Genomic DNA, 27,876 nt, shown 5'->3' with positions numbered 1-27,876 from the left:
TCAACAGATAACTCACCAATGTGGTACAGACCAATCCAGTCAGTGGCATCCACTTCCTCCTTTATGTCCCATGATATCACCAGGTGGCTGTGGCCGAGAGTCACCTGGTACGTGGAAGCTGTAAGTGATGAGCGGCTTTCAGAGGTCACCAGGTCTGTGTCACTATTGGCCCGCTGAAGCCCCACTCCTCCTGCGTCACCCTGGGTTCCTGAAGGCGTATGGGAGGAGGAAGGGGAGGATGCAGAGGTGGACGCTCCACCTGTTTCCTGCACGACCAAACTGCTGAGGGTGTCAGGCCCAATCGTGTATGGCCGTGTGTGGGGGGTGTGCCGATGCTCAGCAAGCAGGTGTTCCCGGGCGTTACCATTGGGAGGTGATGACAATGATGGGGATGAGGAAGAGGATGAGGCGGTAGCAGCTGCTGCCATGGTTAAATCAAAGGTAGAGGGGAAAAGATTGCGGTTTTAGGACAGTGGTTGCAAGAAAGGAATGAATGGTGAAGACAAGAGGGGTTAGAAAGACATCACGACTGAAAGGTTAAGGTAAAGAGAACAATGAGAGAGAACGTAGGTGTAGAGGTACAGAAAATACGATGTGTGAAGCAACAAATCTCTATGCAAAAGTATTTAAAATATGGATTATGAATTCCTTGACAAGTCTTTGGTCCTGGTGGCATTCCTTTGGGTAAAGCAAAATACCCAAGTTCCACTGGTTGTCTTTCAAATGATCATGAGTTGTCCAACATTAGTTGAGCCATCAATCCACCTCTTCTATCTGTCATATAAAGCAAGTTTCCACAGTGCATGCCGATATAGATTTCCCTTCCTTATCCCTGTGTCACACCTGTCCACTGTCACAAACGCACAGGAGGTAACAGCCAAATCATGGCTGGTGCAGCGGTATTAAAGTTGTCATCCATGTATCTGTTGCAACAAGTGAGTGAGATTGTGGTGGGCTATGGAAAAAAAAACGAGGAAAGGAAGAAGAATGATCCAGAATCCTTCCAATCATCTGTCCAGGGAGGCGGGGGTGATGACAAGGAAGTTTTATGATGATTTACAAGGAGTACAGGAGTGAAGAGATGTTGGAGACCTAAAGAAGAAAAAAAGAGAATAAATAAGATAAAAGATAAAAGTTTGGAGAATAGGGAGAGGTTATTTGTATTTAGTAGTTGTATGTGGAACAATGTGATCTCAACAAATTGACACATTTGTCTTGAAAATGTACATAATGACTCAATAAACAATTATCAACAGGGCCACAATTTTATAACAGAATAAGGTCTGTTTCTGAGCATCAGGAATAAATCTTTGTGTCCAGGACTTGGCGGAATGATAACAAGGTGGACAAACGCACATCGGAGGTCCCAGGTTCAAATCACTGGACTGGCAGCGAAGGTGGACTACTGTTTGCCCTTGGCCCCTTATCCTCAACTGCTCTCACCAGAATGCCTGATCACTGGTAATGAGACTAGTAACTAGACATGAGTTAAGAGCAGATGACCAATATCCAAACTGATATATCATTTCATTACATTATATACTGACCAAATACAACAATCTTCCATAACATTACAACAAATAAATAAAATAGTAAAAAACTTTACTTACTTGATAATAAATCAAATTAATAATAGCAATCTTCTGTCTTTTAGAATAAATGTTTGCATTTTTGCAGTTTTTGATATTATTTATAGACAATTTAATTGTAATTACACAAGCTAATGTCTTTTATAAAATATGAAAAAGCCTAAATTTGACCAAAAAAATCCCTTGTTCATGTAGAAGTTTAAACTTTATTTTACTGTGGAATTTTATTGTAATTTCACAATGATTTATTTTCCTGTGATTTCACAGTATTTTTGTGGCGCTTCAGCTGTCGAAATATTACCAATTTTTAAAAAAAATTTTTTACAGTGTGACAGATCTGATGATATTTGAACATCTAATCAGCTGTTCGCTCCACAGGTAGGCCTTCAGACAGTGCACTGGTCTACTTGGCCTCTGAAAACATCAGTTCCCAAAAGCTGTTCTGTGACTTAATACTATTAAGTACAATTAGAAAACAACTGCTCTAGTGTGACTTGTTTGGAAGGGTCATGAATAAAAGTTTGTTTTCTGTTCAAGCAATATTGGCTGCATGTCTTCAGGTCGCAAACCAGAAAATTATTAGGATAGACAAGAGAGGAGATGTTTGGCCATGTTAACGACAATACGTTTGGTTAAAACCAAGTCCAAACATCTGATACCAACCATCAAACATTTGGCGGGAGGGTTGACAGACCCCGTATGAGTCATGGGCCGCCCAAGCATGACTCACCTAATGAATATAAACAGTGCATAGGGTCACTTTCAGCGGAGGGTCCAGATATGATTCCATGTTTTTAAAAGGTAACGCGCCAGCTTTTTCTGTGGCATAACTAAGTTTGTTCTATTGCACACACACACCATGGCATAAATATTTAAAAAAGAAGAAGCTCAAGATGGAGGTCAGCCATGACGTCTAGATGCTTACTGATGAGAAATTAAAGTACACTCACCCACTCTTCATTCACTTTCTCCTCAGAGTATCCTGTGCACTCTGCCCTCCCTTCGAGCAGCACTAATCAAAGTCCAGGTACATAAAATCACACTGTTTGCCGTTGTCTTTACAAAACTAATAAGAATCACACATGAATGCATGTGAAGCTCTCAGGAAAGTAAATGTCTTTGACCCAGCAGCAGGATTAAAATAGAGAATGGGGCAGGGAGTTTAATGTTATCAGAGTGTCTGCTCTAATCCAAAGCATTAGCACACAGCTTCAATCACACACAGCTGGATCCATGGCTCTGTTTCCACCCAGCTGTCCAAGTATTAACTAATACTAGTTTTTCTGGGAATGAAATTTAAATTAGGTGTGCCTACTTGCTGGGACGAAGCTCCGTCTCAGAGTTTTAAATACAAAAAGAAACATATTCTTTCATTTTGCCGCACTGTTATTTTGATTTCAAACTTTGTCACTCTTATGTACACACTGTGCATTGTTGTATACTATGCTGAGCTGCTTGTGCAATATTAAAATCAGGATAATCAGCTTCAGAGCCAAGGCTCCAGATCAGTCATCAGTACAAAACCAGCTTTTTCTTTTTACTAGTTTGTTAAGTTTCTTTAAGTCTCTGTATCAGTTTCTGCTGCCCCAACAGAATGAGGCAAAACAGACAAAACTTTCCACCACAGACTGATACCAGATATTCTGATGTAAACACTTAAGAATCTAAACTTCCTCAAGAAATAGATTCTGTGTTTTGACATCTTATAAACAGCCTCTGTGTTGTATTTCCAGTTTGGTCTGTTGTTCAGGTGAACATCCAGGGACCTTTAGTCCTCTAGGACCTCTTCCAATCCCACAATGTTTTCATTGTTTTATTCCCATTCAGCTTTGTGTCCATCGCTGTTTCTTCTCACAGCTGCAGATCATTTCTGGGGATGATAAAACTCAGAGCTGCATTGGAGAAATAGACTCTTTTTGTAATTTCTCCATACTCGTGCATGCTCTTAACTCCCATTTGCATTGTATTCTCACATTAAGCGCAAATTATTTTTTTCAATTCTGAAAGGTTTACATAGAAGCAGATTTGAAGAAGCTGAAAACAAGAGAAATATTAGAGACTGCCAAAAGTGATTTTAACCTGCCCACAAAGTCTTCTAAACATCTTTAACTGCAGTTTTGTTAACTAAACCAGCCCACCTCGCTGGTACAGAAGATGGAGATGCCACGAAGCAGGCGGATGGATCTCGCATTAGCATGGGCGATCTGACGACAGTCTCAATGCTTTGCCCAGTTTCTCATTTCTACAAATATACAACTTTTTTGTCACAGTATTGACCAGGTCATTGGTACATTCAACGCTTTCGACTCAGCTGTCAACAACACGTCAGTGGGGATGTCAGAGACCTACAGCTCTCTTCTGTAAGTAGCCTTGACAACAACAACAAGTTGTCAAGGGTACCACTTGTTGTCGATTGTTGTCTTTATTAAAAAATTTTGTAACATATCTTGTGTCCGGTAAGTTTCAAGCTCCAACGACTCTGATTTGGACTAAAAGGTAAGAAAATGGATGGATGGACAAGTTTCCAGTACAAACAGCAGTGAGTTATTTTTATAGATTCTTCTGCTGTTGTGCTTGTTTGTAAGAAATTGTGTCAATGTGTTTGGCTTGTTAATCATCACCTATATTGGCTGATTTAAACATGGTGTACATTTTTTTAATGGGTTGGTAAGTTTTTCTTTTGTACAACGTTTGTAAATGATCACAAATTGGCTATTTTGGAGGCCATTTTTTCCGAGTTGGTGCAACTGGAACTACAGCAACTAGGTAATGGCATCACCATCTCTCGGCTGCTTGGGATTCCAAGACAACTGAACGCATCATTAGACACACAACTTCTCAGTCTCACAAACGGATCTGTTTGTTAGGTAGATAATAATCTGGGTTATATACGTGTTTTATTGAACTCCTCATATAATAAAAGCTGATTTGTGTTAAAAGAACTGAGGAAATAAAATAACATTATCCTCATAGTGTTGCCTGTTTTGTCCCAGTGATTTAGGCTCCCTGAAACAAGAATATGATGGGATCTTAAAGCTCAAAGTGCATTACGAAAAGCAAACTGTAACAGCAAAAGTTGCTGTTTCAGGTAAGACAATAACAACACAATTTAAAGTGCTTTACGTAAAACATTAAAACACAATGCTAAGAAGGCGTTAAAAAGTAAAAGTAAAGGCAGCTCCAAACAAGGGCTGCTCAATTATGACAAAAATTATAATCACAATTATTTTGACTGAAATTGAGATCTTGATTATTTAACACAATTATCCAGTATTTTTAAACAACGCTGCATGTCGTGGTGTTCTAGACTCTATGTCGCGCAATATAACCGCCTAATGCACGGTTCCGAGTTGTTTAATCCGCTTTTACCGCTTATATAGGAACTATTTTATGTTGGCCTCGATGTACGTTTTATGCCAAACAACCGCTGTCAGGCTGCAGCACGTTTCTCTCATTCACCTGTTAAAAGACAGCTGATCTGAACCAGCTGATTACGCGTTGCTATGGTAACGCCCCATATTCCCACAGTGCATGCCGATACAGATTTCCCTTCATTACAGTGATTAACTATGTAAATGAAAATAAAGGAGCCAGTTCTCACTGACAATGGTATAAACTATGTTTAGGTGAACTTCCACAACCTACTGCAGTTATTCTACATTGACCTGCAGCCGGAGCCGACTGAGACTGGCCGCCTGGGAGTGCTTTAGGACGGGAGAGGCTCCCGCTGCTCCTTCCTTACAGTAACTGCAGAACAATATGTGCCTTCAAGTCAGTCGCCAAAACACCTGAAAAGTCTCTAATACCTCCAGTAAAAGTTGCTAGATTTTTCGCTAGTCGCTTTTAACAAAAAAAGTCGCCAGATTTAGCAAGAAAGTCGCCAAGTTGGCAACAGTGTCTGAATGAAAGCAAAGCGGCTGTGGGAGGAGTTTACAGCACAGCGCTGCAATGCCATAGAGGCTCGATTAGCAGCTGAAGACAGCAGGAGAGGAAACTGCAGAGAGAAAAATAATCACACCCTTTTATTTTTATGATCGTTGAAAACTCAGATCGTAATTGAGATTAAAATCTGATTAATAGCCCAGCCCTACAAAAAGCAGCAATAAAATCGTAATAAACTAATGAATGAAATTGATTCGAAGCTAAAAAAGTTAAAAGTTGAAAGTTACCAGGCAGATTTCAAGCATAGTCCCATGAGAAAAAAAATGATTTTAACGCCGATTTAAAAGTGTCGACATCTTGTAGCTAAATGCTGCTTCTCCATTTTTGGTCTGGACTCTGGTCTGGAACAGTTGACCCGAGTTTTCGGATCTAAGAGCTCCGCTTGGTTTATACTGTTTGAACATATCACAGATGTTTTGTAGGCCTAAACCATTTAGGATTGTAAAGCATCTGTAGAGTGTTTAAATCTGTTCTGTGATTGACTGGAACAGTCTCTCCTGAACTTGGATCAGGTGGGATGTTAGATGAAAAACACTTCTTCAACTCTGAACTGAAGAGGCTTTGTGGATGAGAAGTGAAACGTCTTCAAAAACCGAGAAAAAAGCAGCCTGTCTTTTTCCAGGCTCTTAGGATTACCTGGATGACTGAGAATCTACACCAGCTATGCATCAGGTTTCAGATGTGTCTCTGCTCCAACACACCTGAATCAAATCAACTGAATCAAACAGCCTCTTGTCTGGTTCTTCACAATGACCTATTAATTTCAGTCAAGGGTGTTGGAGCAGGGAAACAACAAAAACCTGCAGTCAATGAGGACCAGAGTTTGAACCTCTGATCTACACACCATAGACTGTATATAAAGAGATGGACGACGACGCTTCCGTGACGTAGGTTTCTGAAGAGCTGAATTGAAGCTCGGTGGGAAAATACAAATATGGGCAAAGAGGTGGAGCTGAGAGGGGGGGGCTGTGAGCGTCATGGTGGATGATTAACAAACATCGAGTGAACTCCAAGCTTTCTGTAGCTAAAAGCTAACCGAGCTAACTCGGAGATGACAGGAGCTAACCAGCTAACGGAGGTAAGTGGGCTAAAGCTAAGTCACATTGTTAACCGGCTAAAAACCGCGGTTGTTCTATGTTCTTCTGACTTGAAGCCGGAGATTTGTACTTGTCGATCAAAAGGACACGCCCCTAAATATGTCAAACTTCGAGATTAAATAACTTTTAAACGGGCAAGTTAGAAAAAAATTCCCTCCTCCCACAGTTGTCATGAAGGTAAACCTGACCTATTAAACCTAAAATGGATTTTTGAACCAGGCTATAAACATGTTTATTTCTACTGTGAAGTTGGTCTTTTTAACATGGGAGTCTATGGGGATTTGCTCTGTTTTGCAGCCCCCAGTGGATGAAGGGGGAACTACAGTTTTATGTACCTCCACATAGGCTTCACTTTTAACCGCCGGAGGTTGCCGCTTGCTACACACAAAAACAAATCACTTCATCAAATCCATCTGGCTTTTTTCTGACAAACTGTTTAGTTTGAAATAAATCTAACACATGGCCTTAAATATGGGCCGTGCGCATGCTCAGGATGGGGGGTTGGATCGAAGTCAAGATTCAATGCAATCTGTTGGTTTTCCTTAACTCGGCTATCTATTCTGATCCGGCTCAAACTGATTTATCTGTAAAGTGCCCTGAGAGGAAATTGCTGTGAAGTGGGGATACACAAATAAAACTGAATTGAACTGAATTGAAATACGGCTGACAAACAGGTTCATGAATGTTCATATGTCACAAAAGTAGAATTTGAGTAAAGGATACCTTATTTATTTACTTGTTTATTTCTTTCTTTTTTAGACTTCCTTGACACGACCACCACCGCCCCACACACACTCAGTCCTGAAATAGCTGTGACGTGATTGGACAACAATGTGGAGGTCCTGTCAGTGGCAAGAGCTTCCTGTTCCCAGCACAACCATCACATTCCTCTGGGTTGAGTTTTTCTTTTCATGCACTTCAGTGCATTCTTTTTCTTCCACTTTTGCAGTGATGAGGAGGCAAATCTACAATGACAGACAGCTATTCAACCGATTGTCCCAATCGGTTTAGACTACACCACCAGCCTAATGAGAGCCTATACGCTAACATAAATTATGTCAGGGTTGTTTTACTCAGTGAAGGGTTTTAGTCTTGCTTTACATTCTTTAATGACATAACAATACCATACATCTTGGCTGCCATCATGTTTAGCAAAAAAAAAAACCAGAACCTATAGTTATAATTAAGGGAGTTTAAGGATGGCACTACTTTTTCATAGTTTCAGGTGCTTTTGTGTGTTAATAGAGTTAAAAATCTTTATTTTTCCTGCTATTAAAATGAGTCCAAGCACGTAAAAAACTTTGTAAAACCAAGATAACGTGATTAAATTAGATATGTAAACTTCATACAGCTGCACAACCTTTAATGTGACATGACTTTATAGAGTTTCTCCAACATTTCCATGTCTGGATGTTTTACTGCATCCTAACTCTGATGCTCTACAGCAGGTTTGTCCACATTTAAAAAGCTAAGAGTTATTTAACTAATTATCAGAAACGCCATTCACTGCGTTTACAGAGCCAATCGGCACAAAGCTGACTGGAAGTATTCAGCATATATCACTAGTCAACATAAAAACTATTCATTTCCATTTAAAAGTATTAAATGCTTCAGTAAACAAGCAGTTTAGCTTGTTGAAACTTTCAATATGTTTAATCTTGAAGGAAATATTGTTAGCTGTTTTAAATGGCATCTTTGTTGAAAAGATACTTCAAAGTAAATGATTTTGTCCTGCAGTATGCCTCTTTACTCTGGCATTTTTGTTAAAAGTCAAAGTTTGGTGATCACTGAGTTGCTCTTATATGATAAATCAGTCCAAGCAGACGTTCATCCTTTTTGGTTCTGCTTTTGCTGGAAGTTTTCTCTCCTATTTAAATGGACTTTTTCCTCGCAGCTGTTACCACATGCAGCACCTATTAAAATTAGCTTATCATAATGTGACTACCATTACAACTTTGAGTCCTGTCATCTGCAGAAATACTTTGATTACTCTGCAGTTGTGGGGTGAATCAGTGCTGGACGAAAAAGCTGGTTACAGAGAAGTGGTGATTTAGCTTGTGAGATTATTAAAAAGTTATTCAAAATAATCACCTCACGTTTAACACAAATAAAAGATATATTTGTGGATTGTAGGAAGAAAAGGAGTAAGCAAAGCAAAAAAAAAAAAAAAAAAAAGCTGCAAAATCTGCTGAACATGATGGAAAAGTCTTTACACACTACAAAACAAAGTGAGGAAACAAGAGTGTGTTCTGACAGAGTCTTCTTCAAATCCATTGCAAGGACGTCATTCCTGCCAGCAGCCGTTACTTTATAAGACTTTGCTGTGAACTGACTCATACTTATATTAAAAATCAACACAAATAACTACATTTTTCATGGGAAAAATAAATGTTTTTTATGCAACCAAGATAAAACAAACTGGATTTTAAGAAGAACTCTTTAACTGTGGGCAGGCAGTGTTATAGTTAAAACACTTGGGAGCTGTTTATTAACACGTTTTAAACCTTTTCGTACATTTGTTTCTATAATTTAAGTAATATGTTTGTTATAAAAACGATCAAACAAGTGTGCGATTTACATCTGATCACTTTCCATCAGTTGTTATCGCCGTTTTCTCAGCCGAACAACGTCTATTGTAGTCGCTTCTATATGTATCCTGCCGCCGCTTTAGTGAGTCCATCCAGGAGTTGTGTCGAACTTGTTGGATATTTACAAAAAGAACAAGAATTTGATACATGTTTGTGTTTATTCATGCGTTGGACTATTTTTTGTACTTGTCGTAGTTGGTATTTTGGATTTGAGCAGGCAGAATTAGGAGTAACAGCTGATCGGCGGCAGGATAAGTTGGGCAACAACCCAGAGTCTGTCTATGGATCGGATGTAACGTTAGAAACCACCCAGCTCTGACACCTTGGGATAAAAATAAACATCCAGTGCACATAATGCAATGCGTACCACCGATGAGACAGTAGATAGGTTGCTTCATTGTTTTCAAGCATGCAAACTTAAGAAAATCGTCTTGTTCAGTCATAAAAATCTCAAAAAACAAAAGATGATCTTGCATGTCCCTTCCTAATCTTTATGTATGATGTTCCAAGAGTTTTTCTTTTATTCCACACCTTGGGGTTGCCACAAATGCAGCATCTCACAGTATGACTTCATCAGCTCACCAACATAATCAGATTTGTAATGAGCCTGTGTGTAATTAGGCTGATCCCATTTGTATTATAATACAGCTACATATCTAAAAAGGGAAAGATAGCCTTCATAAAAATGATTATTACTTGCAATGGTTATTACATGCTGTTTAAAAAAATTGATAAACCTTTTTAGCCAGCTCTAGAGACCATAACTCCCAGTTTAAATCATAGACACGCATATGGATGAAGCATCTCACCTTCGGCAGGGTTTAGACGTGGCTTTAAAAACCTGCAAAGCATGCCAAGAAGCCACGAATAAGTCGCTCAATCATAAGTCATAAATTCATAAATGGCGGATCTCCTCCGGGCCCGGGCAACATCGATTCTTCCTCGGCTTCCAAGCGCGATTTGCGGCTCCACAGCCCGGCCACGGCCCGGCCACAGCCCCGCTACCTCTCGGTTGTCCAACCTGCGTTCAACGCCAGAGTTTTACACCATTCTGCGACCTGTTCCTCTCCCCACGATTTACTCCCCCGTAATGTCACGATTGTTGGTTAAAAGAAAAGAAAAAGGAAAGTAGTTTTAATCTTTTATGGGCAGACACGTCCCGTTTTCCGCTGCTTCGGGCACTTCATTCCGTGTGTGCTCCGCTCCGCCGCCGCGCTGGACTCAGACAGACACCGGCTGCTTTCCAGTCATAGTGGCATTAATTTCTCCCAAAAACCCACCAGGGTGGAAATTAATCAGCCTAGGCCTTGTGATGGTAGTCCTTTCTGTCCACGCTCAGATATCAAAACAACCGAACACCTCCTACCTCCACCCCATATGTGAAGGGTTTTTAAAACTGAGGGTCGAGACCTTTAGGGGGTCGCAAAAAGAAGGACGGGGTTCCCTGAATTAAACATGGACCATTATTCACACACTCTCCACACAAGGACCAACAGAGTATGTGCAGACAAAGGAAGTCTCCCCTGAGCATCTTTAATTTTCCTTTATCTTTTCATGATGATATCACATTTATTTAAATAAAATGATCAAAATAAAAATGAAATATCTCTTCAAGAGGAATTCAATTCAAATTTTAAATGTATTTCTGTAGCGTATTTAAAAACAGCGCCTGTTGGCCAAAATGTTTCACTAAACAAATTATACAGATATAATGATCACAAATAAGTTCAAATAGAATAATAAAACCTGGGATAACCATAAATATCTAAGACTTCTACTTAGCAAAGGCTAAATCTAGTGTAAGGCATCTTTTATTAATGTTTTTACACATTGTCCCTGACAAATAAACTATTAAACTACACAAAATAGCTCAAATATTTGGAAGGAAGAAAATAATGGAGAAAGTGGTAAATGTATCAGTAATCAATAAAGTTAGGTCTCGCATTTCTCACACCACAAAAATATATTTATATACTACCTCAATTACAAAGATGTTTAGATTTTGTGTCAAATGTAGCTCCCTAGAAACACAATGCAGTGATTTGCAAATCTCATAAATTACCCATTTTATTCCCAACAGAACTTAATGAACATATCAGATGTTGAAACTATGGATGCACAGATCCACTTTTTGCAAGTTCTAATCTGATACAATATCTGAAATTTGAAAATCTGCCGATACCAAAAATCTGTTTATGTGAACATTATTGTGACTATGGGTATTATTGCTGTTATAACTGTGTAAGATTTCATCAGGTTGTAATAAATTACCCATCCTTTCTGAAGTTACCTCACCAATACAAATATAATAACACTACAGATCTAACAATTTCAACAAGTTTTATTCTGATTTGGCACATTTTACCCAAATACAACCATTAATGTGTAGTTTTGAAACAAAGATCTAGCTTTTAGTGTAACAAATAATGCCACATTTTAACATTCAAGGCATTTATTACGTCCGAAGAATTTCATCAAACACATCTGTGCTGGCTTGTCTAGTGTGGTATTGGAACACTTTTAATAATACCAAGTACGAGTACACACACATGGTATTGAGCCGATACCGGTACTGATATTGGTATCGACGCATCCTGGTTGAAACTGAGATATTTTACCTTGTCATTGACAAAATGAGCTCATTTTAAATTTGATGGCAGCAACACATCTGTAAAAAGCTGGAACAGGAGAAAAACATGAGACAACTAATTAGAATAACTGGCAACATGATGGAGTGTAGAAAGAAGACAGGGATGTAAAGATGAGACAAACTGTCAGAAGGTTAGGGAACGATTTCAGAAAAATGTGCCTCAGTATAAATATCTAATAATAATACTATTATTTAAAGCGGTTCTCAGGAAACCCAAGGCCACTTTAGATTAGATTCCTTTGTGCCATCATAAAACACGTAATAAAATTCAGCACACCCAAGAAACTGGTTCCATTTTAAAACCAACAGTTAAATAAAACGTGACATCATGAGAAATCCATTGATCAGGGAGGAGTACTTCTAGGCTCTAGCTTATACCAGGCAGGCTCATTTATTCATTATCCTAACCGCTTAGTCTGATGAAGGGTCACAGGGAAGCTGGAGCCTATCCCAGCTGGCTTTGGGCGACAGGCAGGCTACACCCTGGACAGCTCGCCAGTCCTTCACAGACCAGGCAAGTTCATTTCATGGTTTTCCACTTGATACAGAGGATTCACCACGGCTTTTCAAAACTCACTAATTTCCCTTTCTAATTCATGGTAAAACTCAGCATTTTACTGTTATCAAGATGTCATATATCTACATTTATTTTTCATCATCTTTACTTGAAATGAACTGGTTATGTGACCCCCCCCCCCCCCCCCCCCCGCCATGTCAATAAATTGCACAAAAAAAAAAAGCATTTCTATCAGTTTTAGCAATACACTTCTATACTGATACAATTTTAAAATTGTCTCATGAGACCATACTTTTTTTTTGTGATATTTGCTGTTTTTTGCAGTTTAGCAGTTTCCATCATCAGTTTTTATTATTATATTTAAGATTTGCACCGTTCTCAGTGTAATGGAAATGCAAATGAGATGGCTAAAAGTGGATGGCAGTGTTCAGCAGTGCTGACAGAAACTGTAGTGCAAGATGATGAAAGTTCTTAAAAGTAAAAAAAAAAAAAAAAGGCTTTTGAACATGATTTGGGACTTTAAAGCGAGCCAGTGAAGCTGTTATAAACTATGCATACAGAGACTGGATTAGATAAGGGAAAAAGTTAGAGCTGGATCTTTATAATGTTCAGACTCTCAGGCTGCACTGTGTTAAATCAGACATGATACTGGAAACCACTGCATGGACTGGGGAAGACTTCCAGAAATCACTGTGTGAACACAGTTCACCCTGAAATCCACAAAAGCAGGTTAAAAAAGCCATATGTGAACAAGATCCAGAAACACTGGTACTAATGCAACCCCATACCGTCACAAAAGCAGCCACTCCTTCAATAAATGCAGAAATTAATGAGATATGCAAAGAAATTTTGAGTCAACACATAAATTACATTTATTAAAATGATTATTGTAGTTTTATTTAATTATTTGACATATTAGTGTCACTGTCTTATCAATCTGCATTGGTTAACTTTGGCTTAACTCATAATTTAATACGAGAACAAATAATTTCACTGCAACAAATGAGACGTAATCATAAATAACTGAGATAATCAACTTCTAATGTTTAAAAAAATATTTTATTATAATATAAATACAATCTGTATGAATATCTATCTATATGAACATTTATTTACAGACGAATTATGAACTCTGAGTCCTCCAGGGATCTATTTTTCTTCTCATCGAGACCTCTGGTGTCTTCGCAAGTCAAAAACAGAAAAACGGCAACAAAGACGAGGGACTTTTTTCAAACGATGCAGTGTGTTTTGATGAGCTGCCGGGCCATTTCCACGTTCCCGCTGGCCGAGTAGATGAGCGACAAGTTAAAAGCAATTTCTCTCTTCAAATCCACCTGATCATCTGCTATGCCCTGCAAGAAGAACGAGTGGAGAAAAGGCTGCGAGATGAGAGCAGGAAACACTGAACATGTAGAACAATGAAGCGGTACGGTGCACCCACATCCAGTCTCTGCGCGGGAAGAGTCAGAGCCTTCTGGTAGTAATGCATGGCCAAGTGTGTGAGGCCCATCTGATGCAGCGCTCGGCCCAGGTTGTACATGCTCTCCTGACACTCTCCACGCAGCTCCACGTATCGCCACAGGAAGGAGAAACCCTGAAGGCAAACACTGATTATTACTCATCAGAAAAGCTTTTGTTTTGTTTATGTAGATGAGCTAACAGGCGTCTGTACCTGCACCACCAGAGCGTGGCGTTTGGCGACATACTTCTGAGAAGCCATGTGGAAGAAGGTGAGACCCACGCACAGGCTGTGCAGCGGGTTGTCAGGGTGAGTCTGCAAAGCCTGAACGTACTGGCCTGAAAACACACAACCAGGGTTAGAATGAAGCAGCTGTCGGCTTGTAGCGGATTGAAATATCTGAAACGTGATGCATGATTCACAAATGTTTCCTGGTTCACAACTCGGTTTTAATTTAGACTGAGTCGTATGAAATCCTGTTCACAACACGTGGAGCTGTTTTCTTTCTATCCTGTCCATCACGGCAGCAGAATGACGCGAGGCGGCTGTGTTCTTACAAGGAGACACAAGCCACATTAAGCTTTGTGGAAATAAAATTTGACTCAAAACCTCTTAAATATCCCTTTAATGGCAAATATGAACCGGTCTTACATTATTTTCTTTCTCTTAAAGTGGAACTATTATGTGCATTTCAGGCTAATTTATTTTTATTTCTGAGCCCAGAAGGGCTGGGATTGATCGAGTTATTGTCAAAATCGCTTTATTTACTTCAGACCAGAGACTGTATATAAAAAGATGGGCGGAGCCTCCGTGACATCACCCATAGGTTTCTGAAGAGCTGAATGGAAGTTCGGTGGACGGTTCCTACCATCGCCATGTTGGCAGCGTCATGCGTGTCATCTCGCCCGGAAAATACAAATATGGGCAAAGAGGTGGAGCTGAGAGGGGGGCGGTGAGCGTCATGGTGGATGATTGACATTGAGCGAACTCCGAGCTTTCTGTAGCTAAGAGCTAACCGAGCTAACCCGGAGATGACAGGAGCTAACCAGCTAACGGAGGTAAGTGGGCTAAAGCTAAGTTATGTTGTTAACCGGCTAAAAACTGCGGTTGTTCTACGTTCTTCTGACTTGAAGCGGGAGATCGGGTACCTGTCAATCAAAAGGACACGCCCCTAAATATGCCGAACTTCGAGATTAAATTACCTTTAAACAGGCGGGTTAGAAACAAATTCACTCCCCCCACAGTTGTCATGAAGGTAAACCTGACCTATTAAACCTAAAATGGAGTTTTGAACCAGGCTGTAAACATGTTTATTTCTGCTGTGAAGTTGGTCTTTTTAACATGGGAGTCTATGGGGATTTGCTCTGTTTTGCAGCCCCTGGTGGATGAAGGGGGAACTACAGTTTTATGTACTTCCACATAGGCTTCACTTTTAACCGCCGGAGGTTGCCACTTGCTTCAGACCGACCCTCTCCGAGTGGATTGAGACTCTTCCGCATTAAGCCCCGCCTCCTGCATGATATAAGCTGCCACTGATTGGTCAGCTGCCACTGCACTACATCGGGAACGCGCACCGCAACTGCTTTCGCCGTCATTGTAACATCTCATAAACAGAAGGATTAGGCTAATATGAACTCAATAAGAAAACAAAATACAATATCAACACATAGCATACAGCCCTACATGTTGGAACCTGAATCAGACCCTGAAAACAAAGTGGAAAACAGCAACCCACAGCAACGAATGCAGCAGGATGTCTCTCTTTGGTAAACTCACCAGCCATCGTTCGAATGGCTGGTGAATGCAGGTTTTTCTGCACCGTTGTGCATAATTGTACATTAACTGGTGCTGATTGAAATAACAAGAAAATATGCACAAATGTGAAAAAATATGCAGCTCTACAAATGTCAAAATGTTCACTAACCATGTTGCACATTCGCAAATGTATATTTTTGTGCATCTAATTTTATATTTCATAAATTCAAGTGGAAAAAAATCCCCATCGTGGCTCATTAAAAACATTTGTGGAAGTGAATGAGCAAACAATTAAGGAAAATATTATCAGAATACGGTGTGTTTAAAATACCCAGAGCATGTTTGAAGCTCCCGGACACCATGGCGTTGTGTCCACACAGGACGCACAGGGCGTGGCTGTCGGGGTGTTTTATCAACAGGCGGAGACAGAAGCGATGGTGGCGTTGATGGTGGGAAGTTATCGTCAGCTAACGAGGAGAAAAGACACAAATGAGCCGCCAGGAAGTCAAACCTGGACACAGACACGGAGGCAATGCCACATTTCCCAAACTTCTTCTATCTGAGACCAACAGAAACGTCAACGAAGCAGACAAACAAACCTGGTTGAAAATATTCCAAAGTTGAGGCAGATGCAAGTTTTCCATGACCATCAGTCTGTTGAAAGGAAACACGTTCTTATTAACAACAAAGAGGAAATAAGTTAATCACTTTCCTCTTGATCCGAGCCGTGAACCTGATGTAGTTGTACGCCTTGTAGTAGTTGCGGTCCAGAATGGTGGCACACAGGCCGAAGAACTCCAGCTCCCTCCTCTTGGGTTTGTTGTCGTAGAAGGAGTAGAACTCCATGGCCGACTCCACCAGGAGCTCGGCCTCTTTGTAGCGCTTCACCTCACACAGCGTCACCAGGCAGCTCACCAGCAGCTGCCACCAGTCCTCTTTGGACAAAACATTGGTTTTACCTGAGAAACAGAGAAACATCACACCAACTAGTTATTATCATTATACCAGTTTCATTCCAGTTTAGGCTCACTGGGAAGCTGGAGCTGATGTACCCGTGTTGTCCAGGTAGGCAGTTTCATGATCTGCGATCTCTGGCGTCATGTCTTCAACCTTCACCAGTCTCAGGTGACTCTCCCCTGACGTGGTTACGGAGCGCACACACACCTTGGCTCGCAGCATGGCCACCTAAAACACACACAGGTTTTAATGTTTTGGTGTGGATGATTTACTGTCTGCACGTTTTCCCAGTTCACCTTCAGCAGCATAGAGATCATGGTGATCATGGCGTCCAGGTAGTCCTGCATTTGGCCTTGTGTCTTCAGCAGCGTGGAGCGATGCAGCAGAAGTTTTAACTCCTGCAAATACACAATTTTTTTACATTTATGTTATCACTATATGACTGGAAGAACTTTATTAATCACAAAATCACTAAAATGACAAACATTACAAACATTTTCTTTTCCTTTAAACATTAATTTACTATTCATTTATATACCTATAACAATATAATTATATTAAAAATATTCATAAAGAAATAACTATAACTTAATGGATCATTTTTATTTTTTTATTCTAAAATTGAAACTAAGTTTTAATTAATAAGATTATTAAAAATTCTATGTATCAATAATTGTATTTGATTTTTTTAAACTCTTTTCCTTTAAAAAATTTAATTTAATACTTCAAATAAAAAATAAGTGATTTTATTATAAATTCCAATTTAATAGCTTACAAATAACAATTTATTCTTTCATAAATAATTTTATTCAACGTTTCACTGAAAATTAAATGAAAAAATTAATTTTATCTTCCTGTTTCATTTATTTCTAAACAATTGTATTCTAATTTACATGTAAAAAAATAATAATAAAATAAATTGACTTACATTTATCTAAATGATAAATAATATAATTTTCAAAAGTAATAAATAATACTTCACAAAACACACTATTTCAATTCTAATACATGAAAAGTAATAATATTTCAGAATCAGACTGAAGTGTGGAGGTGCTGAATAATGGAGCATCATCAGGAATCCAGCGTTCCCACCAACAGGAAGTTACAGGGACACTTTTCTCCATGAGTAAGAGGAAGTAAGCCTGTCAGAGGGGCGGAGACTACATCCTCTACTTAGTCTCTCTCAGTTTGGAGAAAATGAGTCCAGCCCATAGACTGTATATCAAAAGATGAACTGAGCCTCCGTGACGTCACCTGTAGGTTTCTGAAGATCTCAATTGAAGCTCGGTGGGCGGTTCCTACCAGCGCCATCTTGGAAGAGGCATGCTGTCGTCTTACCCGGAAAATACAAATATGGGCAAAGAGGTGGAGCTGAGAGGGGGGCTGTGAGCGTCATGGTGGATGATTGACATCGAGCGAACTCCAAGCTTTCTGTAGCTAAGAGCTAACCGAGCTAACCTGGAGATAACAGGAGCTAACCAGCTAACGGAGGTAAGCGGGCTAAAGCTAAGTCACGTTGTTAACCGGCTAAAAACCGCGATTGTTCTACGTTCTTCTGACTTGAAGCGGGAGATCGGGTACCTGTGAATCAAAAGGACACGCCCCTAAATATGCTGAATTTTGAGATTAAATTACTTTAAAACAGACGAGTTAGAAAAAAATTCACTCCCCCCACAGTTGTCATGAAGGTAAACCTGACCTATTAAACCTAAAATGGATTTTTGTTCCAGGCTGTAAAAATGAATATTTCTGTTGTGAAGTTGGTCTTTTTAACATGGGAATCTATGGGGATTTGCTCTGTCTTGCAGCCCCTAGTGGATGAAGGGGGAACTGCAATTTTATACACTCCCGCATAGGCTTTACTTTTAACCGCCGGAGGCTCCGTCCATCTTTCATATACGGTCTATGGTCTAGCCATACATCACCATCATCACCACATCAGTCAAAATATGTTCAAAGCAGTAAAATAATGAATGGCCTTACATCATAATGTTGTATAAATTTGGCAAGGAAAATTAAATAACCCAATAAACTGATGGTTTTCCTCCACGTCTATACTTGATCAGCTCTCTGCTTTCAGCAGAAGTTCAGGGCTCGCGCTGACAAACCCAACCAAATCCACCAGTTTAACTCGCTGGTTGTAAATAAAATCTTCTCTGCATTCAGACAGTAAATCCCAGATCACATGGAGGTTGACCAGCGGATCTACAACCTCGCCACATTTCACACCTTCAGAGAAAATACTCCTCACCTTCTGGGCCGCTGATGAATCCTGGGCCAGCGTGTCGCTGTCGTACATGGACTCCAGAGCTTTCAGGGCACGATCCATCCGCCCCAGCTGCTGCTGTAGCGTAGCGAGGGACAGTCTCGCCTCCAGATGCTGCGGCGCCATCTCCACCACCTTGGTGTAACTCTCTACCGCTGCCTCCGTGTGACCCAGGGCCTTCAGACACTCTGAAGCGGAGATGACATGAATATGTCTGTAGAGGCTCGCCCCTCTTCATCTGAAGGTGCTGGGACAGGCTCTCACCTGCGTGCCGAAGCCAGACAACGGCCAGGTTGTACTTCTCAGATATGATGAGGGCCGACAGCAAAGGCAGAGCAGACACGTACTTGCCCTGCTCCAGGTACGCCTCGCCTACATCCAGGTACAAGTCACCGATTTCCTCCGGACTCTGCTCCATCAGCGAGGACACCAAGCCCTATGAAAATAAAAAACTGCTTAAATGGTATCTTACAAAGTCATTATTTGTATATTAGCCAATCAATAACTATGTATGATGTCTTGTTGTTTTCATTTACCTCTACAGGAGAGAGGACGTGCAGATGTATGAGGCAGACAATGAGCTTGGCTCTCAGGTCCACCGGAACACTGTCCGGTACCTGGACGTCTTTAATTTCCACTAAAACAAAACAAACATGACAAAAAGAACAGGAATAAAACTAAATTCATTTTATCAAACAAAACATGGACTCATCCAAGTCCACTTTGATCTGGACTTCTGGTTCTGTTGGATGTCAGTGTTGCTTTTGATTCCACTGATCAGAGGATTGAATGTCTTCAATCAGGGTTATAGTAACCACATTAGGCTGCTATAAAAGTTTTATTTATCTGATAGATTATTATTATGAACATAAATCATGAGTCTTCGTCACACACCAGGAAAAGCCATGGAGTTCCTCAGGGTTCTGTACTTGGACCAATACTTTTCACATAAATGTAATATCATTAGACAGCATGGTATCACCACTATGCAGATGATACTCTGCTATATTTATCCATGAAGCCTGATGAAACAAGTCAGCTGATCAGATGACAAAGATGTCTTAAAGACATAAAGAAATAGATGATTCATTTTCTCCTTTTAAATTCAGATGGACTGATGTTGTTGTCTTTCGACCTGAGTGTCTCAGGAAGACACTGTCCAGCTATGTAATTACTCAGGATGGCATTACCTTGGCTTTTAGTTCTACAGTGAGGAACTCTGGAGTTATTTTGAACCATCCCTGTTACCTACATAATGTTGCCAAAATGAGGAGTAACCTGTCTGAAAAAACAAAAAAAAAAGCTCCCATCTGATCCCAACTGTCTTCATTGGCTTCCTGGTAAAATCCAGAAATTAATTTTAAGTCCTTCTCCTCTCATGAAGCTCTTTGTGACCAAGTGCTATTGGGTCTTAAACATGTCAGAGTTCCAGATTATCCTGACAGATAAGATAAGATAAGATAAGATAAGATAAGATAAGATAAGATAAGATAAGATAAGATAAGCTTTATTTATATAGCACTTTTCATAGACACATGGTCACACAAGCGCTTCACAATGATAAAAACATGGAAAACCTGCAACGTTTGGAAAAATAAAAACAAAAAGAGGCTTTTAAAAGCATCTACTGAATCCAGAGAGCGGAGATCCTGGAGAAGCTCATTCCAGAGACTCGGGAAGCGACAGCTCAGCTCAGATCACTTTATTCTCAGACTGCAGGTTTCCTTGTGGTTCCTAGAGGTTCTAAAAGCAGAACCGGAGGCAGAACCTTCAGTTCTCCGACTCTCTCTGTGGGAGCAGCTCCCAGTTTGGCTTCAGGAAGCATCCCCATCTCTACCTTTAAACTTTCCTTTTTAATCAGTTGTCCTGTGATGGACCAATCACTTCCTTCCTTTCTCATGCATCTACTCTTTATTTACAGTTTTTATATTTAGTGCATTAATGGCATCACTAAGTTGTATTTCTCCTCTCTGAGCAGGCGTCCCACAGTCATGTGATGGACTTCCTCTCTGAGTCGGGTTCTGACGAAGGATTTTAACTTTTTTCCCCTTTCCGCTGACCCCTGCTGCCACGTGCATGACTACAATGAGGTTTGAAACAAAGACTAAAACAAAGACTTTTCTTAACAAGACAATAGTTTTCATGAATTAGTTTGTATGAAAACAGTTGTTCCAAACCGGACTAATGTGAATTTGATTCAACTGGATCAGCCTGAACTGGCTTGAGCTGATTATGTCTGAAAGAATGTGATATCTGTGTGTGTGTGTGTGTTCACGCCAGCATGTAAACACTGTTCCATGCTGTCCAAGCAGGACGACAGTGAAGCTGAAGATCCTTCGTCACTCTTAACAAACTCACGTTTCTCAGTTTTTTCTGCTGAGTTTGACTTTGCTTCCTCTTCGCTTTTCTCCTCTTCCTCCTCCGTCGCTCCCTCTTTCTGCGACGCAGCCGGGATTTCTGATGTGGATTCATCTCGGACCAAAACAATACCCGAAAACTTCACCAGGACCTGCGAACACACACATGAAACATGCATTTCTGTTGCTCCTAATGACACGAGGACACCTGAACCATCCTCATACGTACGTTCAGCGCTTCGTTGTACTGGCGATTAGAAATATAGAGCTCAGCCGCCATGTTGATGAAGTCATCGCTGACCAAGCTCGGGTGCCGCGACAAAGCCTCCTCAATCACACTCAGAGCAGACGGCAGGTCATTACTCTCATAGTAACTCCTGAAAACACACAAAAGGAAACAAACCGAATCAACATGGAGATGGAACATACAGTTGTGCTCAGATGTATTCATCCCCTTTCATGAAAGAAAAGGCTGAATTTACAACAGTCACTCAAATAACTGGAGACTTAAAAAAAGGAACAATAACTAAAAATAACAAATTAGAAAAAAAAGGTATGAATAAATATGAGCACAACTGTAAAAACGTGCGCACGCTTTCTTTTGTGTTTGCATCCTTACTTAGCCATGTCCTTGGAGAGCTGCATGAAGGGCTCTCCATCCTCCAAAGGGAGCAGAGACAGTATCCGCCGGTAGCCGTCCATGCACTGTTTGTGCTCTCCAAGACGCATGTGGAGGTTGGATCGCTCCCACAGATAGCGCACGTTGGTGGGGTCGTACTTTATAGCTGTTGAGGTAAGCGACGGAACCATCATGCATCTGGTCTGCAGCAGACTCGCTGCATGTCTTGGTTTTGTGAGGCAGAGATGGAAAACGTGAATGCAGCGTCACAACAAACATGGCAGACTGACCTTTGGTGTAGCAGATGATGGCCTGCCGGGTGTTGTCCTGCTCTAGAGATATTTCCGCCAGACGGATCCACTCCTCGCAGTCTGAGGGGTTGAGGTGGGCCGCGATGAGGGAGAACTGCAGCGCTTTTTCCATGTCCTCGTTGTCCTCGTAGATCATGGCCAAAGTGGAGAAGGGCTCATAGGCCAGAGGAGCTGCAGGAGAGAGTCGTCGTTGCTCTAAAGTCGGGATCTAAAAAGCAGAGTGTACGTTCCTCCTACCCTGTCTGATGATTTCCATGCACATCAGGATGGCATCCTCCTTCTCGCCTCTGGCGTAGCGGATGTTGGCCTCACCCATTAGACCCCTCAGAGCCTGCGGTAGCTTGCTGCCTTGACGACGCCCCTGAAGAGAGACGTAAACATTCACATAGTACAACTAAGGAAACAAGGAGCGACATCTTCCTCCCTCCTCACCTTCATCAGCTTCTTGTTCTCTCGGTTCAGCTCCATCTCCAGCGCGAAAACATCTCCCACCGTCACGTCCTCCGCCTCCTCCTTGTCCTCCTCCTCCTCTTTCTGTTTCTGCTTCTTCCTCACCCCCTTTCTTCTTTTCCTCCCCCCTTTCCTCTGAGCAACCTCTCTCTTCTCAACCTTGGCCTTTGCCCCCCCGTCCTCCTTTGCGTTGTAATCCTGATCGTCTTCATCATCAACGTAACTCAAGGTGTCCTCCTCTTCCTCTGAGGACGGTGGTGCTGTCGTTTCTCCCAGAATGGAAGCAAAGGCCATCTGAACTCCTGGGCTGACTCCATCCTCTGAGAAGATACGACAGCCGCATCAATGTGCTGCTCAAACCAAACGAGAGCAAATCCACAAGGCTCCACTGCAGCTTCCATCTTTTATTCATCAATAAGTGATTATAAAGCCATGAAATCAATACTTCAAGAAAATAGTGACTTAATTTGACTAATAAAGTAAAACGGGCAGTTAACTGTGATACTCTGGTTTCTGGATCACATTCACGGAGCAGCTGATACGGTCTCCAGACAAGCAGTGGAGGTCTGGGGTAATGTTGAAATCATAGACTGTATATTAAAAAAATGGGCGGAGCCTCCGTGGTGTCACCCGTGGGTTTCTGAAGAGCTGAATTGAAGCTCGGTGACCTAGGGCTGCTGGATTATGACAAAAATTATAATCACAATTATTTTGACTGAAATTGGGATCTCGATTATTTATCAGGATTATCCAGTCATTTTAAACAACGCTGTGTGTCATGGTGTTCTAGACTCCGTGTCGTGCATTATAACCATCTAATGCACGGTTCCGAGTTGTTTAATCCGCTTTTACAGCTTATACAGGAACTATTTTATGTTGGCCTCGATGTACGTTTTATGCCAAACAACCACTGTCAGGCTACAGCGCGTTTCTCTCATTCACCTGACAATGGTATAAACTATGTTTAGGTGAATTTCCACAACCTACTGCAGTTATTCTACATTGACCTGCAGCCGGAGCCGACTGAGACTGGCCGCCTGGGAGTGCTTTAGGACGGGAGAGGCTCCCGCTGCTCCTTCCTTACAGTAACTGCAGAACAATATGTGCCTTCAGGTCAGTCGCCAAAACACCAGAAAAGTCTCTAATACCTCCAGTAAAAGTTGCTAGATTTTTCGCTAGTTGCTTTTAACAAAAAAAGTCGCCAGATTTAGCGAGAAAGTCGCCAAGTTGGCAACAGTGCCTGAATGAAACCAAAGCAGCTGTGGGAGGAGTTTACAGCACGGTGCTGCAATGCCAGACACGCTCGATTAGCAGCTGAAGACAGCAGGAGAGGAAACTGCAAAGAGAAAAATAATCGCACCCTTTTATTTTTATAATCGTTGAAAACCCAGATCGTAATTGAGATTAAAATCTGATTAATCGCCCAGTCCTACGGGGACCTACATCGCTGTTTTTTAAATTGGTTTTAGTAGACATAAGCTTCATGGTGTGTAAATGTGTTGTAAAAATGGTAAATATAAAAAATATATATAATATTTATAAATATAAATCCTCACCCACTGACAAGTGTCCGACTTTTGCCTGCGTTGGAGCCGAGGTAGAAGGCTGAGCATCTTCCTCAGCATCTTCAGCTGTAATTCCTGAATCCTGATGGAAAACAGGGCAGTTTGTGCAAGGCCGGATTATCCAATGGGCATTACGGGTACAGGCCCAGGGGCCCATGCCCACCTAGGGCCAACATGAGGAAAACACAAGCAGTTTGGACATAAAGCAAAAAATACACAAAACCCAGATAGTTACACCACAGTATCCAGTGTGTTGCTTCTGGTACCACTCCCTGAGAGATGTTAGAAATGTCGTTTCACAGTGTATCATTCACTATTTTCACAATGTTGGCGTGGGTAAGGGGGCCCATGAAACACTCTGGGCCCAGAGCCCTGTGCACTTTTAATCCGGCCCTGGGTTTGTGTTACTGGAAAATAAAGAGCAATCAGCTCTCCTCCACATCAAAGAAGCTACATATAATAGCCAAGGTAATATGTTTATGTTTACCGCGACTTTCCGCTCATCCCTCCTTTTGTCAAACTCCTCAAAAGTTATTCGACCCTCCAGATAATCGATGAGCTCGGCGCTGAAAGCAGACATGGTTCCGCGTTTCTGCTGCTCTCACAGCTGCAAACTCCTTCAACGTAAACGCATCTCTAACGAAATGATAACAATAAATATACAATAATAAAAAATAAATAAAATAATGGTGGATTTTTAATGTTTAACTCTCCTGTTGCTCATTTTATTCCAGTAATGTGTTCCTTTGCGTTGCTCCGGAGTGAATGAGCACCTGAATCCGGTCGGATTGATTTTGCTGAGGGACCTTCCGGATTAAAATGACCCGGATGTTCTTCGATAATTTACAATTTTATTTGTAAAAAGTACAAAATTTATTCATTAAACTTTTGAAAACAAGAAGAAAAAATAAAAATGAAAAAAAGGGAATAGAAATAAAATCAGACAAACCAGTATTAAAAGCATGATTGAGGTAAAAAAAAAAAAAAAAAAAAAAATCAAGCTTGAAAGAAACTGAAGATTTTGACTTCTATAACTAACTATACTTAACTATACTATAATTGTATTAATTTTTAATAAAATAGCTTAGAACAGGGGTGTCTTTGACTTGGGTTTAAATAAACTGAGTGTTTCAGCTGATCTGAGGCTTTCTGGAAGTTTTTTTCCAGACATGTAGAGCACAGAAACTGAATGAAGCTTTTTCAGTCACATTTTAATTTTTACTTCCTTTCTTTGCAACAAACCTTGATTATAAAATGTTATTTTTGGTTATATTTCAACATGTGATCTCCAGTCTCTGTGAATATTTAGGTTTGGTAACACTCCAAAGTACTTCTATCTTCTGACACCTTTCCTTAACTATGTGCTGCTGTTTAATGCTGTAAACAAAAATAACTTAGGAAAAATAGAAAGAAAATCATCTAATTAATAAATCATTACTATTCTTTAATATCCCCTCTTGTGCATATAATCCAGAAATTCCTAAAAGTTTAATTGCAGCCATCTTCTGGTTTTAACTCATTCCTTCCAGTAATTTATGCCTTTTATTTGTGCTTTTCTAGTCTATATAATTTCTATGTAATTTTTAATGAGGTGGATATTTGTGACCATCACAACATTCAAAAGTAAGTTTATATTTGCAGTGAAACCAGGAATGTTCATACATTTTTAATGCTTAATGCCCAGTAAACAGAAGCAAATAAAGTCTAACATGCAGGCTCTGTTAATATGAATCCAAACTTTTCATAGCATGCTACTTGACCGTGTTTCTTAACTATGTTGAACTTCATTGATAAACGTAATTTACAACTTTGTTAAATGGTAATAAAAAAGGAGCTTTTTGAGGAAAATGTATGCACAATTGTATTAGTGATGCCATTAATGTTCTGAATTAGTTCAAAAGAAACAAACATTATTCTAATAAATAAATATCTCCTTTGAAAAGGTAAATAAGTTTAGAGTGTAGATTAGTTTGTTCCCATTCACCAGTGACTAAGACATTGAGCAAGTAGGCTGCTAACAATATTGGAAGGTTGGAAAAGGAAAACATACAGGTGGACTGAGGGAGATATTAGAGCAGGGATCCCCAATCCTGGTCCTCAAGGCCCAGTGTCCTGCAGGTTTTCCAAGTGCCCCTGCTGGAACACGCCAGACTCAGACTCAGACAAGCTCTGGATATGTCTGCTAAACACACATTGATTTGAATCAGGTGTGTTTCAACTGGGACGCTTGGAAAACCTGCAGCACACCGGTCCTTGAGGACCTGGATTGAGGATCCCTGAATTAGAAAATCACGTCTGAAAACTCAGAACAATATTCAAAATAAAAAAAAAGTCCAGCAAAATAAATAAAAAACAAATAGACAGAAGCAATAGTTGGGGTGTGGGAGCAAACTGTAAGAAAGAAACGGAAGAAAATGGGATTTCCATCCAGAAAAGGGAAAAAAAATAAAAAATAAAAAAATCATCATGTACACCTAAAAAGAAACCTTGTTTACAGTGGGCTGAAGAGAAGCAGTCATAGTCTGTAAGTGGCATTCAATGATGAATCACATATGTGATGATGATGCTGGAACTGTGGTTTGATGCAGATTCTCTGAAACAGAAAAAAAGAGGACATTTCCCCTATCATTGATGATAGGGGGTTGATACTTGGTAAAACCACTGGAGATCTCAGGCATTAAAAAAGAAAAGAAAAGAAAAGAAAAGAAAAGAACAAGAAAGAAAAGAAGAGAAAAGAAAAGAAAAGAGAATCTTCGCTTCTGGCGGGCCAAGAACACGTTCCTGTTCCTACCCGGACATCTAACTTGATGCACCCTAAAAAAAAGATGGCGGACAAAATTGAGCAAATTTTTCAAGATTTCATCTTGAAAAAAATAAAAGAAATTGAAGACCAGAATGATGACAAACCGTATGTTTCCATTTGATTAGTAGCAACATTTCCGGAGAGGAAAATGAGTATATCTGGGTTGTTTCGTTGTCTCATTGCAGCCATGCAGCGTGTTTATCGTGTATAACCAGGCCGGTCGTCCTCGCGGTTTAACTGAAGTATTTCAGCTGGAGGGAAAAGTTCCCTGCTGTTTTTACCCAGGCGATGCCTTGTCTTTTATATAACTGTAAAATAACCCGACATATTTATAGATTTTTAATGTAGTTTGGGTTAGAATAAAATCACCTCCAGTCAGGTCTTAACAGACCGGATTTGCTTATTACTCATCAATAAAACACCGTGTAACTAGTTTACTAGTTTCATGTAATTGTATGATAAATGGTGTCATAACAGCGCGTATTTGCTAATTACTCTTTTAATAAAACACCCTGTAACTAGTTTCATGTAATTATATGACAACTGGTGTCAGACTTGTGTTGAAAAAGCTGGAAGAAGAAGAAGAAGCTGTAATTCTGTATTTATATGTGGATTTTCTATGTGTAGTTAGTCTGATTATATGATGTGTAACATTCACAGACAATCAGAAAAATGGGTAGGATTTATATATACACATGTGTGACCTCTTAATTTTATTTGCTTTGTCGTTTTATATTCATGTTTGAGTTATAAACTAATTATTTGGGGTGGGAAAATCAAATAAAAAAATCGAAAATCTGGATTTTTTTTTGCTTCACAATTTTAAAATAGATTTTTTTAAAACAAAAAATCGATTTTTTTTTTCAAATAAATAAAGAAAGTCCATTATAAAATTTTTGTCATTTTTTATTATTTTTATTGATCCTTTAACTTGTGTTCTTGGGCGTTATA

General features: G+C 40.1%; 3 protein-coding genes across 3 annotated transcripts in view; 1 reads left to right on the top strand and 2 right to left on the bottom strand.

Annotated features, from left to right (window-relative positions):
* hecw2b (HECT, C2 and WW domain containing E3 ubiquitin protein ligase 2b) overlaps positions 1–10,551 on the bottom strand; it is a 48,128-nt gene extending 37,577 nt beyond the window's left edge. Inside the window, exons 1-2 of the mRNA XM_079263881.1 lie at positions 10,026–10,551; positions 17–1,092 (exon numbers count right to left, since the gene is read on the bottom strand). Of these exons, the coding sequence (XP_079120007.1) occupies positions 17–428 (412 nt within the window). The 5' untranslated portion in view covers positions 429–1,092; positions 10,026–10,551. The remainder of the gene's footprint in view (positions 1–16; positions 1,093–10,025) is intronic.
* A 2,979-nt stretch (positions 10,552–13,530) lies between these two features.
* Positions 13,531–24,865, bottom strand: gtf3c3 (general transcription factor IIIC, polypeptide 3). The gene is made up of 19 exons (XM_079263970.1): positions 24,610–24,865; positions 24,114–24,204; positions 22,540–22,877; positions 22,345–22,468; positions 22,087–22,278; positions 21,797–21,962; positions 21,407–21,554; positions 21,179–21,329; positions 19,357–19,457; positions 19,085–19,256; positions 18,806–19,008; positions 16,851–16,952; positions 16,650–16,782; positions 16,331–16,556; positions 16,197–16,251; positions 15,929–16,064; positions 14,056–14,180; positions 13,825–13,977; positions 13,531–13,735 (listed from the first exon to the last, which is right to left on the bottom strand). Exons 1-19 carry the CDS (start codon positions 24,700–24,702, stop codon positions 13,613–13,615), a joined length of 2,832 nt encoding a protein of 943 aa, XP_079120096.1. The 5' UTR covers positions 24,703–24,865; the 3' UTR covers positions 13,531–13,612.
* A 2,082-nt stretch (positions 24,866–26,947) lies between these two features.
* Positions 26,948–27,876, top strand: part of sonb (SON DNA and RNA binding protein b) — a gene marked incomplete at its 5' end in the record, with an annotated part of 34,337 nt that continues 33,408 nt past the window's right edge. The window contains one exon of the mRNA XM_079264075.1: positions 26,948–27,030. Coding sequence (XP_079120201.1) covers positions 26,948–27,030 — 83 coding nt within the window. The remainder of the gene's footprint in view (positions 27,031–27,876) is intronic.

The sequence above is a fragment of the Telmatherina bonti genome, assembly GCF_933228915.1.
Source record: "Telmatherina bonti genome assembly, chromosome: 24".
Lineage (NCBI taxonomy): Eukaryota > Metazoa > Chordata > Actinopteri > Atheriniformes > Telmatherinidae > Telmatherina > Telmatherina bonti.
The sequence above is the reverse complement of the archived record's forward strand: the minus strand, read 5'-3'. Positions and strand labels throughout refer to the sequence as shown.